This window comes from Lineus longissimus, chromosome 3, assembly GCF_910592395.1.
Source record: "Lineus longissimus chromosome 3, tnLinLong1.2, whole genome shotgun sequence".
NCBI lineage: Eukaryota > Metazoa > Nemertea > Pilidiophora > Heteronemertea > Lineidae > Lineus > Lineus longissimus.
In genome coordinates, this window is record NC_088310.1 from 22,643,561 (window position 1) to 22,658,491 (window position 14,931).

The 14,931-nt window shown below is 41.6% G+C and overlaps 1 protein-coding gene across 1 annotated transcript in view; it reads left to right on the plus strand.

The window, feature by feature from the left end:
• LOC135484857 (kinesin-like protein KIF26A) overlaps window positions 1-14,931 on the plus strand; it is a 299,588-nt gene that overhangs the window by 33,349 nt on the left and 251,308 nt on the right. Inside the window, exons 2-4 of the mRNA XM_064766551.1 lie at window positions 11,986-12,092; window positions 13,810-13,947; window positions 14,525-14,548. Of these exons, the coding sequence (XP_064622621.1) occupies window positions 13,819-13,947; window positions 14,525-14,548 (153 nt within the window). The 5' untranslated portion in view covers window positions 11,986-12,092; window positions 13,810-13,818. The remainder of the gene's footprint in view (window positions 1-11,985; window positions 12,093-13,809; window positions 13,948-14,524; window positions 14,549-14,931) is intronic.

The following is a 14,931-nucleotide window of genomic DNA, read 5'->3' on the forward strand; positions in this document are numbered from 1 at the left end:
CAATTTTCAGGAGAAACCTCACAGTTTTGATTCCGTTATTCCACGACATCAGCGTCCATTTATTTGACTTTGCCGATTTATGCCTATCGCAAGACGTTTCGTGGGGGTCGGTTTCATCACGATTTGCCCTGATGAACCTTTGATAAGCCCCCCTTTAGGAGGGGCTCTTAAGATACACGTGTGTGTGGGAGTATATACTGATTTGATGAGAAATAAAGAGAGTAACTATTGTATATCCTACAAACAATTTTTTTTGGTATATTTCTGAATTAACTCCGTTGAGTTTACCGATTTCTCCGCGATCTTCCGGTGGTGGTTGCTATCCCATTTGTTGAAATTAATTTAAATTAATTTAAATCTTCATGGGAATTCGCTACATCATATGCCTAAGAAATTGGCCAATTATATTAATATTTTTATTAGAGAAATATCCGTCCTAAATAATGACAGAAAAGGGTGGTTTATTTCAATTTTGTGTCGACATGATCGAGGTCACGTGACATAAAAACAAAACAATCGTACACACCCGTCCAAAAAAGACACTTTAAGAAAGACAAATACGTTTTTCCAGCTTAAAACCACACTGACGACTAAGTTATATTGGTCTTCTGCCCAAATCTGAAGTATCAAAATGAATCACAAACTAGAACTAGCTCTATTTAGCAAAAGTTGCGTGAAAAATTCGGGTGAGCGACATTCTGCACCCTAGCGGCCAATAATTAAACTACTTTCAGCCGTCTGCTCCGGTCTCGTTAGGGAGTTTTTCCCAAATGTACGCGATGATGACGTGCCCCATTAACAGGACGTAACATCTATTTTAAAATGCGTTTCCAAAGTGAATGCATGAGGACAACCTATTTGTGTCGTATATCACTGGAAACGCCCGATTCCCGTGAATAAGGACAATCACAATGTATTACATTACCAAAACAAAAATGTGTCGGAAGGAACTATATGGATGGTCCCATCGCACCCCCCCCCCCTCCAGCAGTATGACACAGAAGGGCTAGTTGACTGTCCACCGGGGGGGGGGGGGGTTTGGGGGGAGCTTCCCCCCAACGCACTGGTAAAAACCTATGTCGACGGAGGGGGGTTTGGGGGGGTGTCCCCCCATTGTAACAGCTGTAGTTGTTAGAGCTTGCACTTAACATATGCTCGTAGGGGGGTTCGGGGGAGCTCCCCCGACCTAAAGGGGGGCTCACTAAGTCCTTGACTTTCGGGGGAGCTCCCCCGACCTAAAGGGGGGCTCACTAAGTCCTTGACTTTACATGTAAAGTCAAGGACTTAGTGAGCCCCCCTTTAGGTCGGGGGAGCTCCCCCGAACCCCCCTACGAGCATATGTTAAGTGCAAGCTCTAACAACTACAGCTGTTACAATGGGGGGACACCCCCCCAAACCCCCCCGGTGGACAGTCAACTAGCCCTTCTGTGTCATACTGCTGGAGGGGGGGGTGCGATGGGACCATCCATAGTTCCTTCCGACACATTTTTGTTTTGGTAATGTAATACATTGTGATTGTCCTTATTCACGGGAATCGGGCGTTTCCAGTGATATACGACACTTAAATGGATTGTCCTCATGCATTCACTTTGGAAACGCATTTTAAAATAGATGTCACGTCCTGTTAATGGGGCACGTCATCATAGCGTACATTTGGGAAAAACTCCCTAACGAGACCGGAGCAGACGGCTGAAAGTAGTTTAATTATTGGCCGCTAGGGTTCAGAATGTCGCTCACCCGAATTTTTCACGCAACTTTTGCTAAATAGAGCTAGTTCTAATTTGTGATTCATTTTGATACTTCAGATTTGGGCAGAAGACCAATATAACTTAGTCGTCAGTGTGGTTTTAAGCTGGAAAAACGTATTTGTTTTTCTTAAAGTGCCTTTTTTGGACGGGTGTGTGCGATTGTTTTGTTTTTATGTCACGTGACCTCGATCATGTCGACACAAAATTGAAATAAACCACCCTTTTCTGTCATTATTTAGGACGGATATTTCTCTAATAAAAATATTAATATAATTGGCCAATTTCTTAGGCATATGATGTAGCGAATTCCCATGAAGATTTAAATTAATTTAAATTAATTTAAATCAATGGGATAGCAACCACCACCGGAAGATCGCGGAGAAATCGGTAAACTCAACGGAGTTAATTCAGAAAAATACCAAAAAAAATTGTTTGTAGGATATACAATATTTACTCTCTTTATTTCTCATCAAATCAGTATATACTCCCACACACACGTGTATCTTAAGAGCCCCTCCTAAAGGGGGGCTTATCAATATGTAAAGTCAAGGACTTAGTGAGCCCCCCTTTAGGTCGGGGGAGCTCCCCCGAACCCCCCTACGAGCATATGTTAAGTGCAAGCTCTAACAACTACAGCTGTTACAATGGGGGGACACCCCCCAAACCCCCCTCCGTCGACATAGGTTTTTACCAGTGCGTTGGGGGGAAGCTCCCCCCAAACCCCCCCGGTGGACAGTCAACTAGCCCTTCTGTGTCATACTGCTGGAGGGGGGGGTGCGATGGGACCATCCATATAGTAATTATAGTTCCTTCCGACACATTTTTGTTTTGGTAATGTAATACATTGTGATTGTCCTTATTCACGGGAATCGGGCGTTTCCAGTGATATACGACACTTATTAAATGGATTGTCCTCATGCAATCACTTTGGAAACGCATTTTAAAATAGATGTTACGTCCTGTTAATGGGGCACGTCATCATCGCGTACATTTGGGAAAAACTCCCTAACGAGACCGGAGCAGACGGCTGAAAGAAGTTTAATTATTGGCCGCTAGGGTTCAGAATGTCGCTCCCCCGAATTTTTCACGCAACTTTTGCTAAATAGAGCTAGTTCTAGTTTGTAATTCATTTTGATACTTCAGATTTGGGTAGTAGACTAAAATAACTTAGTCGTCAGTGTGGTTTTAAGCAGGAAAAACGTATTTGTTTTTCTTAAAGTGCCTTTTTTGGACGGGTCTGTGCGATTGTTTTGTTTATGTCACGACTCACGTGACCTCGACCATGTCGACACAAAATTGAAATAGGACCTAAACCACCCTTTTCTGTCATTATTTAGGACGGATATTTCTCTAATAAAAATATTAATGTAATTGACCAATTTTTAAGGCATATGTAGCGAATTCCCATGAAGATTTAAATTAGATGTTCTCGTAACCTGTTACAACTGGTCTGATTTATAATTCAGCGCTACAACTGGTCTGATTTATTTATTCAGCGCCATTTTGAAAAACCAAAAAAAAATTGTTTGTTGGATATACAATATTTACTCTCTTTATTTCACTTCATTTACATTATAAGCCCCCCTCTTAGGAGGGGCTCTTAAGATACACGTGTGTGCGGGAGTATATAATGTAAATGAAGTGAAATAAAGAGAGTAAATATTGTATATCCAACAAACATTTTTTTTTGGTTTTTCAAAATGGCGCTGAATAAATAAATCAGACCAGTTGTAGCGCTGAATTATAAATCAGACCAGTTGTAACAGGTTACGAGAACATCTGATTTAAATCTTCATGGGAATTCGCTACATATGCCTAAGAAATTGGCCAATTATATTGATATTTTTATTAGAGAAATATCCGTCATAAATAATGACAGAAAAGGTGGTTTTATATCAATTTTGTGTCGACATGGTCGAGGTCACGTGACATAAACAAAACAATCGCACACACCCGTCCAAAAAAGGCACTTTAAGAAAAACAAATACGTTTTCCCTGCTTAAAACCACACTGACGACTAAGTTATATTCGTCTATTGCCCAAATCTGAAGTATCAAATTGAATCACAAACTAGAACTAGCTCTATTCAGCTATAGTTGCGTGAAAAATTCGGGTGAGCGGCGTACATTCTGCACCCTAGCGGCCAATAATTAAACTACTTTCAGCCGGCTGCTCCGGTCTCGTTAGGGAGTTTTTCCCAAATGTACGCGATGATGACGTGCCCCATTAACAGGACGTAACATCTATTTTAAAATGCGTTTCCAAAGTGAATGCATGAGGACAATCCATTTAAGTGTCGTATATCACTGGAAACGCCCGATTTCCGTGAATAAGGACAATCACAATGTATTACATTACCAAAACAAAAATGTGTCGGAAGGAACTATAATTACTATATGGATGGTCCCATCGACCCCCCCCCCCCCCCCCTCCAGCAGTATGACACAGAAGGGCTAGTTGACTGTCCACCGGGGGGGGGGGGGGGTTTGGGGGGAGCTTCCCCCAACGCACTGGTAAAAACCTATGTCGACGGAGGGGGGTTTGGAGGGTGTCCCCCCATTGTAACAGCTGTAGTTGTTAGAGCTGGCACTTAACATATGCTCGTAGGGGGGTTCGGGGGAGCTCCCCCGACCTAAAGGGGGGCTCACTAAGTCCTTGACTTTACATATTAAGACTGTAGAACAATGGGAATTTATAAGCCCCCCTTTAGGAGGGGCTCTTAAGATACACGTGTGTGTGGGAGTATATACTGATTTGATGAGAAATAAAGAGAGTAAATATTGTATATCCTACAAACAATTTTTTTTGGTATTTTTCTGAATTAACTCCGTTGAGTTTACCGATTTCTCCGCGATCTTCCGGTGGTGGTTGCTATCCCATTGGTTGAAATTAATTTAAATCTTCATGGGAATTCGCTACATCATATGCCTAAGAAATTGGCCAATTATATTAATATTTTTATCAGAGAAATATCCGTCCTAAATAATGACAGAAAAGGGTGGTTTATTTCAATTTTGTGTCGACATGATCGAGGTCACGTGACATAAAAACAATCGCACACACCCGTCCAAAAAAGGCACTTTAAGAAAAACAAATACGTTTTTCCTGCTTAAAACCACACTGACGACTAAGTTATATTGGTCTACTGCCCAAATCTGAAGTATCAAAATGAATAACAAACTAGAACTAGCTCTATTTAGCAAAAGTTGCGTGAAAAATTCGGGTGAGCGACATTCTGCACCCTAGCGGCCAATAATTAAACTACTTTCAGCCGTCTGCTCCGGTCTCGTTAGGGAGTTTTTCCCAAATGTACGCGATGATGACGTGCCCCATTAACAGGACGTAAGGTCTCGTTAGGGAGTTTTTCCCAAATGTACGCGATGATGACGTGCCCCATTAACAGGGCGTAACATCTATTTTAAGATGCGTTTCCAAAGTGAATGCATGAGAACAACCCATTTGTGTCGTATATCACTGGAAACGCCCGATTCCCCTGATTCTGCAGGATGTTAAATCGGGCATTTTATTTCTTTAAATAAATCATAAGCGTCGCATTTGCTCCTAGCTATGTTCACCATCCCAAATGGCAATATTGCCAATTGGGCCGGACAATCACGAAAAACCCCAAATATTATACATTTCTTCCTGAATAATTCTTACAGAGACCATTCTCCCATGAAAGACAGTTGCTTACGCTACACAAAAATCAAAAAAAATCGAGGGTCAACCATTGAACTTTTGAGATATGTTGAATTTTGCACAAATCAGCGAAAAACGCACCAACTGGCACTGGACGGCATTTTAACACGGGGCCGACGCACATCCCAAGTTCAGTGTACACATACGTCGGCAACAACAGTATAAATGCGTAGTTTCTTGTTAGTCGCCTATTGAGTAGCGCTATAGGTTTCAGAAACTCCAAAAAAACATGTCTTTGCCAAAACAACTGCTGAATCAACGCTGACATACTGTAAGGACCGAGAAATCAATGATTTTAGGAACTACGGTTAGGGCTTGGCCGCGCATGAATAACAAAAAAAACTCCCTAATGAGACCTAACATCTATTTTAAAATGCGTTTCCAAAGTGAATGCATGAGGACAACCCATTTGTGTCGTATATCACTGGAAACGCCCGATTTCCGTGAATAAGGACAATCACAATGTATTACATTACCAAAACAAAAATGTGTCGGAAGGATGGTCCCATCGCACCCCCCCCCCCCCCTCCAGCAGTATGACACAGAAGGGCTAGTTGACTGTCCACCGGGGGGGTTTGGGGGGAGCTTCCCCCCAACGCACTGGTAAAAACCTATGTCGACGGAGGGGGGTTTGGGGGGTGTCCCCCCATTGTAACAGCTGTAGTTGTTAGAGCTTGCACTTAACATATGCTCGTAGGGGGGTTCGGGGGAGCTCCCCCGACCTCAAGGGGGGCTCACTAAGTCCTTGACTTTACATATTAGGTCGAAGGCGCGAGCGGGCTTTGTTTGATGACAATAGACGGGTAGTTGTAAAACAAGAAACACAGAAACGAAACAGAAACACAGAAACGCAGAAACGAAACGCAGAAACGAAAATCAAACGGGTTTTCATAAAAGTTGGAATCAAGCGGCACGCCGATACTTTCCTTGCCCAATCCGTTGTTATTGTCGTTTAAAAGTAAAATCTGAGGTTGGTGGGTTGCGGCCAGCCGGAATGCAATAGAGTTGTTGAGGGGATACATGGAGCAACTTGGGGGGGGGGGGGCGGGCACTAGACTTGGACTTGGAGTAACTCAATCTTGCCTGCCCAGCTGCTGCCTTTAAATAGTCCCTTTAAATATCTGTTTATGTTAATGAGGTTGTAGTAGGGATGTTCAGCCCAGTGTCGTGCACAGGCCATGGAATGTACAAAAGAACAGGACTCGCTATTCGAAGGACTATTTTCTATTTACGCCGTGTAGTACATACATGTAGTGTATTGGCACGATCAGGCCGGATGCTGCCAATCTGCGCACACGTTGATGAGGCTAAAAGGGGTATTGGGAAATGAGCATTCCTCCTTCCATTCCGACTGAATACCAGTTTTAGTTACACCCGCGTTCGCGGCCACAACCATGGCAACAAGATGGAGTTTGCAGACCAGAATTCGCCACAAGACTGGTTTCTGCGTTTCGTTTCTGTGTTTCTGTGTTTCTGTTTCGTTTCTGTGTTTCTTGTTTTACAACTACCCACAATAGACCGTGTATTGGGCGAGGCCTGAATTCTTTTAACGGCGAGGTAAGGGGCAAAAACGTTATGTCAGAAGTTATGAGGATTCGGTGGATTAGGCCTATGCTAAAATATATAAATTTGAGAATAGAACTTGGCCGCCTCGGTTTTGGTCTACATTTATCGCGGTGTCTGGTGAGAAAATCAATGCCTCTAGTTCGATATCAGTTTTTAAAACAGCAACGCCCGATTTTTGTTTTTATTAACTGCGTTGTGCAAATGATTTCAAAATATAAAACGTCTCCTTGACGTCACGTTCAAAGTATTTTCTTGAGACACTCCACTTCAATTCAAAATTTGCTGTAAAATGGTTTGCAAAGCATTTTCTCGGAAAGCAAGGAGGGATCCCCTCCGGCTTACAGTGGTTACCGCATGCTAAGAGATGAAGAAAGCCCTTTTACGGCTCAGTAATCACTTTCCTGTTGTGACACATCTCAGAGTACGCGGCAAGGATAGACATCAAAATGCACTGCAGTGACAATGGCAGTGACTCTGTTAATGCTACGAGAATTAGCATCAGAGACCAAGTCTGTGTCATCTTAAGTTGACCTAAAAAGGTAGATTTTCTACATGAAGAACTGTGGTACTCCTTCGATGATAATGAATGTGAGGTGAAGTGGACACACAATTCGTCCTTTAGGGTGAAGAGCTTTGATACGCACCTTTCATGATTATGGCACTTAGTTATCTTACTGTTTGTTTAATAACAAACCAAAGCTTTTAGGTAAAAAGGATAATGTAAAAATAATGAGTGGTACAAAAGTAATGCGTTTCTGACCAAAAGCTAAATTTCAGATGTTGCTTTGCATGTTTATACGCTCGTCAGTAACAAAGTTGAAAACTGCATTTGGGTGATGCTAATGGTATCGCTAGCAATGTCCATACGCTATATCTGGCATAGCTGGCTTGCTGCAGCAAAGAAACTTCGTTTTCATAATCGCTAGGCTTGAGACTGTTTGAGGGTTACAGCTATCAATCACCGTGGAGGGTGAAAACGCTACCACAGCTGGCGAAAGACCAACAACGTTCGGCCGTAGTGAATTACATAAAAAATCACGTTGAAAATCTCTCACCGCCAATATCAAGACGATGGCGCGGATGGCTCACAATGGTTAATGTCATTTCATGAACAGAGAAGGTCAGCATTATCACGTACCTCTGAAAACTCCATCCATACTCATGCTCATTCCTTGGGAAAAGACAACACAGCTATACACTGTCAACGGCATTACAAAATGACAGTGATTAGCCTCAGACGCTAACTGAACAGACACGCGCTTCATTTAGTTCTGGACGTTTGATCCGTCACTTTTTGTCCACCTTTTTCCCCGGGAATCGAAGTGACAGTCCTGATCTTACGTCGATCAAATGACTCTCGAGTAGATTGATGGACTGGGTTGCTGGGTGTATTGGTGCACAGGGTTTGCGCTGCATTGTCTCCGTCAGATCTCGGTGTCTTGGGAATTGATTTGACTGACAGCCGGCTTATAACTCATCTTGTACACGTTGAAGCCTCACTGGGACAAATGGAGATTGTTGTCTAGTGCTCCGGGCTGGGCGGCCGTCGGAACAATGGCTTCGGAATGACAGGATGTGGACACTGGTGGTATCAAGATGCTCCGGGATTAAGCAGTTACTGTCACGATTAATGCACATGCTGGAAATGGAAAGCAGTCTGTAATTGGAGTATTACACGAAGGATATACGTCAGGATGAATAGCTGATCGGATAGTTTGGACTAGAAATTCGCAGCAGGACATCATCTTCTAGGACTTCGATGGTTGTGCATTTGTCGTTTTGGATACCATTCGTCTTGAAAAATTCTTAGAACACATCATTTGGATACATATAAGGATTATTGTTTTTTTTTGGAAAACCTCAATATATGTTTATGCAAGAAAGAATAATATGGCTTACTGACACCGGTAGCCTTCATACGGGTCATTGTTGACGATCGAATTGTGATACCTTTTCTCAAAGAAATCGAATATTCAAAATCGGATATATTGTGATATACCCGTGAGTAAGACAAAAAGAGAGGCAGTGCGGCTGAAGCACATTGCGGTAAAACAAATGGAATATTAGTACAATACGATGTATCAAGCGAATCCTATTACATAATGATAACGGAATATTTTAACGTTGGACATCCACGATTTGATGAAACGTGATAGTGACATATTCTGGTGACACTTTGATGGAAGTCTCAAGTGTATCTCTTGATTTTCGGAAAATGTAGACTGCTGGTAAGGTCTTTGAAAACAAGTGGGCCATATAGATCCTACTGAAAGAACTAGGGCAAGGAATATCAAGGGATTCGTGGGACAAACGTACCGCATGGAGAACGAGATCGTCTCTGATGACGACTGTTGGTGGCTTGTCATACACTGAACCCTCGTACATTTTGCACAGATTGATGACCTTATGCATATATGCAACAACGTTTTGCTCTTGACTATTATATTGTAAAGATTGATAGATTGGTAGGTTGTTTTCATGGTAAGCTTCTTTGCAATCTCCGTTTATCATTACAGCGCTTTCTAGAGGATGATCAAGGAACTAAACCACTCTGTGGATTAGCTCTACCTGCTCTCGACAATTATCAATGTTTTCATATCATTTTCATTATTGGCTGCATGATTCATTGCAATATTGTCATTAACCCCTGTGGCGCCAGCTGTATGATCAAAACAAAACACGACAGTCGTTCCTTAGCATGTATATGCAAAGGAACAGTGCTTAGAGATCCAGAGACCTGATTGAGGGTCCATGGGTATCTTCAAGTCTTCAAGTTTTCTTCCTCGTTTCTGGATCAAAGTAGTCCTTTTCCGCCCTTTTGGTTGTGACTTCGTCCTCATCAGACCAACGGCGATTTGGGGTTAAGTTTCACGTATTTTCTCATCCCCTAGCACCGGTATATCATAAACCATATCGTCACGTATTCGGCAAATCTCCGAAACGCTTCACTTCTGGAAGGAATCAAGAGTTAAAGATTAACTTTAACCCAATAATCAAAGACCACCTTCCCCGGCTTGCAATGCGTCATGCATGTGCTGTGGCGATTATCAGCCTGATCCCTCTTCTTTGTAAGGAATGAGGAGAAGTTAATGGATTCATAGCATGACACCATGCCGTATGTCCCTTTGTTGTGACAGATCACTGCTCTCTCTATTATCCCAGCTGTAGCAGGGTTTGTGATTGCCTGATTCCAATATCAGCTAGATGCGTTCAAATTTGAATGGAATAATGAATAATTGATACAGGGTCGTGTATATCCTCGACTTGCATCTTGTGTTATGACTTACATGTCATTATGTGCTTTGCAAACTGTCATTTGAACGCATTTAACTACCTTGGATAAGGCACAAGGCAATCATTATCGACATCTGGTGGGTACGAAACTAAACGATCCTTTTGGGAGACGAATATAGAGGGATGGTGGCATACCTAGTATTGATATAGAATATGTGATGACACTCATCATTATGACGTTCAATTAACATCGTCTTTGAGACATTCAGGAGTTGAGTAGTCTTGGAAATAGTGTTCTTCCAATGGATACTGTCTCTGCTTTGCCAGAGATGAAACAACAGGGCAGGCTATTCACATTCCTTTCCATGGATTAAAGAAAGAACGTTAGTTTGAATGGTGTTATTGTCACTAGATGCGACCTTGAAACTTGAAACTGACGGATAAGAGATTATGAATAATTTTACAAGAGCACTGGGACACTTTATCAATAGTTTAGCAGGCCGTGATGAAGTTTATTGTGGGGGGATGAACTTTAAGCAAAGGCCGTTTTATTGAAAATGGGATTGACATTGAAGTCATCGGACTCCAATAAATTACTGCAGCTACAAATTAGAAATGGACAAACAACTATATCGAGAACTCGCAGTACGAATGGTTGCGTATTCAACATGCTTGTTCATTACAAAAACTATCGAGTTTGTGAAAATGGGCAGTACTTATTCACAGCTGCTGTATTACGGCTGTAGTTAAAATCGATGCTGTTTTTCACCTCCAAAGTGTTAAGCGTATCTCTTTCGATGAGTCAATGAAATGAAATTCAATTTATTCCTTGACAGGTCCAAGTCGCGACTGGGAGGTATTCGTGCTTAATCAAGGCGAGTGAAACAAAACAACTTAACCAGAGAAAATCAAGCACTACACGCGTTCTCCGTGAGCCGCATGCTCCTCGTTCATTCAACTGAGTGCAAAAAATCGAATCTCAAGTAAACGATAATATTTTCCTTCTTAATTCCTGTTTACTCTGACAATATGGGGGCATTCTTTCTGCGTCTGTGACTAAAATGGGTTCGTCGGAGCCGAATGATGGTATTCACACGGTGGGTGCGGTTTGAAGGGTTTCTCGAGTGTGACCTTCGACACACCCTTCTCTTTCGTGAAATCAATAGGAGGACTTGATTAAGCAAATTCGAAAATTACTAATATCATGAAGGTCAATTTAAAATTTGGTCAAGTTTGGGTGCTTGGGTGATAGTTACTCTCTTCCTTATCCGTGCAAAAACAAGCAAGGAAGCAGCATCTTGGAATAGACATCGTCCACTGCGCTGGTTGGCCTAATTTGTGGGGATGCGATCCCTGATAACTTAAATGGTGTCAGTAACCTTGAAATTACGTTCGTCAATTTGTTCATTGGTAGTTCAGACCTTCGGTCTATTTAGTCGTACAGTGTGCACAATCGTTCTCGTTGTTATCGACGCCCGTTTTCCGTCCTGCTGTCTCGTTTGATATCGGGTTTGTATCCAGCTTTATTGTTACAGTCATCAATTCATTGTCAGTGCGATTGTTCAAGGATAGAAGCAGGGATGGCAAAGATAATCTGCGTTAGAAATGCATGAAAAGTTTCGTTGATTATAATTTTTTTAGCAACATTTCGTATGGGAAAGAAGGTTTAAATCGTATTAATCAATTATTTGTGTTAATTAACCTTACTAATTAGTTGGTGTTATTTGTGTCATTTTAGGATGCCTCGGAAGCGTCGACATCGTTTATAGCCAGGGGAACATGAAGGATTGATTCCTTATGCAGACTGACTGGTTTTCAAGTTATCTTCGGTGAGGTTAGAAGAAGGTAAGATGACATCTTCGATAATGTATGTGCATGTACGCCACCGTTGTTTAAAAACGAAATAAGTTACAGATTGCTAAATCAGCTTTAGTTGACATCGTTTTAGCCAAGGAACGAGATAAATATACATGTACTTGTTATGTAGACCAGAGATTTTCTAGTTATCTTGGTCTAGAAGAATGTCCCGTATGATGACTATGATCTCAGAGTAACCAGTCTAAGCTATGGTTAGTAGCTTTCTTTACCGGCCACCGTATCCAGTGAGAAACACCTGCGGTTAGGCCTATAAATAGCTCAGTCCACGTGATCTACCCCGTTCGTGATGCGTTCGTGGCGTTAGAGACGTGGATTGATGGCGGGATCCATAGTCAAACTCCGGCATCAAATTTTGCTGCTCTGGATATTCTGTACCGATATAATTAACCCTTATCGATTTGATTTCAAGAGTCATGTTTGTCTTCGAAATTGCACTTGCCCAGCTAGTCACTGGACATAAGCTGAGTTCGACCAGGCTAATATGCCTACTGATGACTGGCCCTCATGATAGTTGTCATATTCTGCCACTTGTCCGAGATTTTACCCCCCCCCCAAATTAATATAGAATTTGCAAGAACATAGTGACTATTCTTACGACTAGTCTTAACTTAGGATTTATGCAATTTCAGAGATTTAAACTGTGGATTAGGGAAATAAGACTAGTGTAAGGGAAGGTTTAGGATTAGGGAGATAAGACTAGTGTAAGGGAAGGTTTAGGATTAGGGTTATTGCTAGGAGTAAGGGTTAGTGTTAGGGTTAGGATTAAGGCCCTAAAAGGTGAAAATGATGTTGTAAGAATAACCAGTAGTTTGTATATAAAATGCATTAGGGATCGTCATAAGAATAGCCACGGCCTGCAAGAATGCCTAGTATGCCTGATAGAATTTTTTAGGTGAGAAAGGTTGCAACCTCTCTATGAGGAAAAGACAGTAAAATCCTTCTTGACAACCATGGAATTCTGTCTCCAGCAGAGAGTGAGCCAATTACTTCCCGATCCCCTTGTCATGCATTTGATTGCCTTGTCCACATGGCCACTTACTCAACTTGTTCATGGCATTGTTGTTCTGAATAGATGATTCAACACGATTTGATAGTGAACTATTTGTCAAATGATTTATGATATGTGCTTCATGAATGAGAAATGATCCCTAATATGATAGTAAGGGTCATCTACCGGGCACCTCTGCCCAAAACGGTGCCTCCTGTGATCGTGACCGGAGACTTCTGATTCATAATATGGTGTTGATATTTTGATTGAAGATTGAAGCTCGTGCACTTCTTTCAGTATCTAAATGGACTTGGCCCACTTGAGACCTTTTCCTATATTACTGTTCATTATCTTGCAAAATGACACTTCTGTGCAGTGTGAGTATAGCTTAGATTTTTTTGATGCAAACAAAAATATTGCTGGGCCAGCACTAATAACATTTTCAGAGTTTCTTCATGGAGGATACTTCAGATATGCATCTGCAATTAGAATATGTGTGTACATTTTCGGATGCTTTCTTGATCCTCCTTTTCACAGAAACTGTGAAAGTACTACAAGTAGTAGTTTGCCTAAGCAATGCCTCTTCTTCCCTTCATGGTATTTTTTGATACAAATTTTCTGAGACATGGAGGTATGATCAAGTACAACAACTGAAATGACAAAATTACTGAACCAGTGTCTATTTCTCTTTGCCAGGTGTGCAAAATGGATGCCAGACAGAGAGGAGGCTCTGCCCCAGTGGTAACTCCCACGGGTGTAACATTCAGGGAACGTATGCCCTCTGCTGGTCACATGGGACCTGTAATGACACTCAGTGAGCGTGGAAGAGTAATGGTAAGTCTTGCTTCCATTCTGTTCAAGGTCTCTTTGTTCAGATAAATATGCCTTTATCAAGAAAAGACAACTCCTTCTGCTTTTCCGATGTGTTATGACAATCTCATGTAAGATACCTTGTCTACGTGATACTATAAAAATTTTGTTGAAAATAATTACAAAGAACATGCAGGCTATTTAATTTAATTTAATTATTTGTTCTTTCTGACGAAGTAAGCTTAGTTTTGACTACAACAGAAAACTGCAGCAAATGTGGCAACTACATGCCAGTTTTCGTAGGTTTTGGATTACATGTACTTTAGTGAGACTTCATGGCTCAGCAGTTGTAACTGACTACAAAGCCTGTGAAAGCAGCAAAACCAGTTTCCGAGTACCGTCAAATGTTCGTCGCTTTTCAGTGGATGAGCATTGACCGAATGGATAATGATTGGCAGATTTGCATTCTATTGAGTTTTAAAAACCCTTTCACATGTTTCAGGAAAAGGTTTTCTGTTGGTAGGCCCCTATATATATTATTGACATCTTGCCTTGGATATCAATGACCAGATGATTCTGTCATAGATCCTCTTGTTTTCAGCATCCTAAAACTTTAGCCTTGAAGGTAAGGTCGAAGTTACCTAAAGATGAGTTGTGTGGCTTTAGTCTTGGTGTAGTAGCTGTATCTATCCTCAGCACATTACTAGTCACCTCCCATACAAGAGCATTTCCTGGCATTACCATCTTGAAGTTTAGGACCCATAGTTGCACAGAAAGCATTTCATTAACCATGTTCAGTGGAACACCGGTAAAACGGCCACTCATCATGGGACCGAGGTTGAATGGTCGTGTTACCGGGATGGTCATGTTAGTGAAGTTGAAAATCCGGGGACAAAATGCTTGATTAGGTTTTCCCGCCAAAATTGTTGAACTTATTCATAGGTTCAAAGTTCTGAAAAATGTTCAAAGCCAACGTTTTTTGGGGGCTGATGATGTTTCTTCATTTTG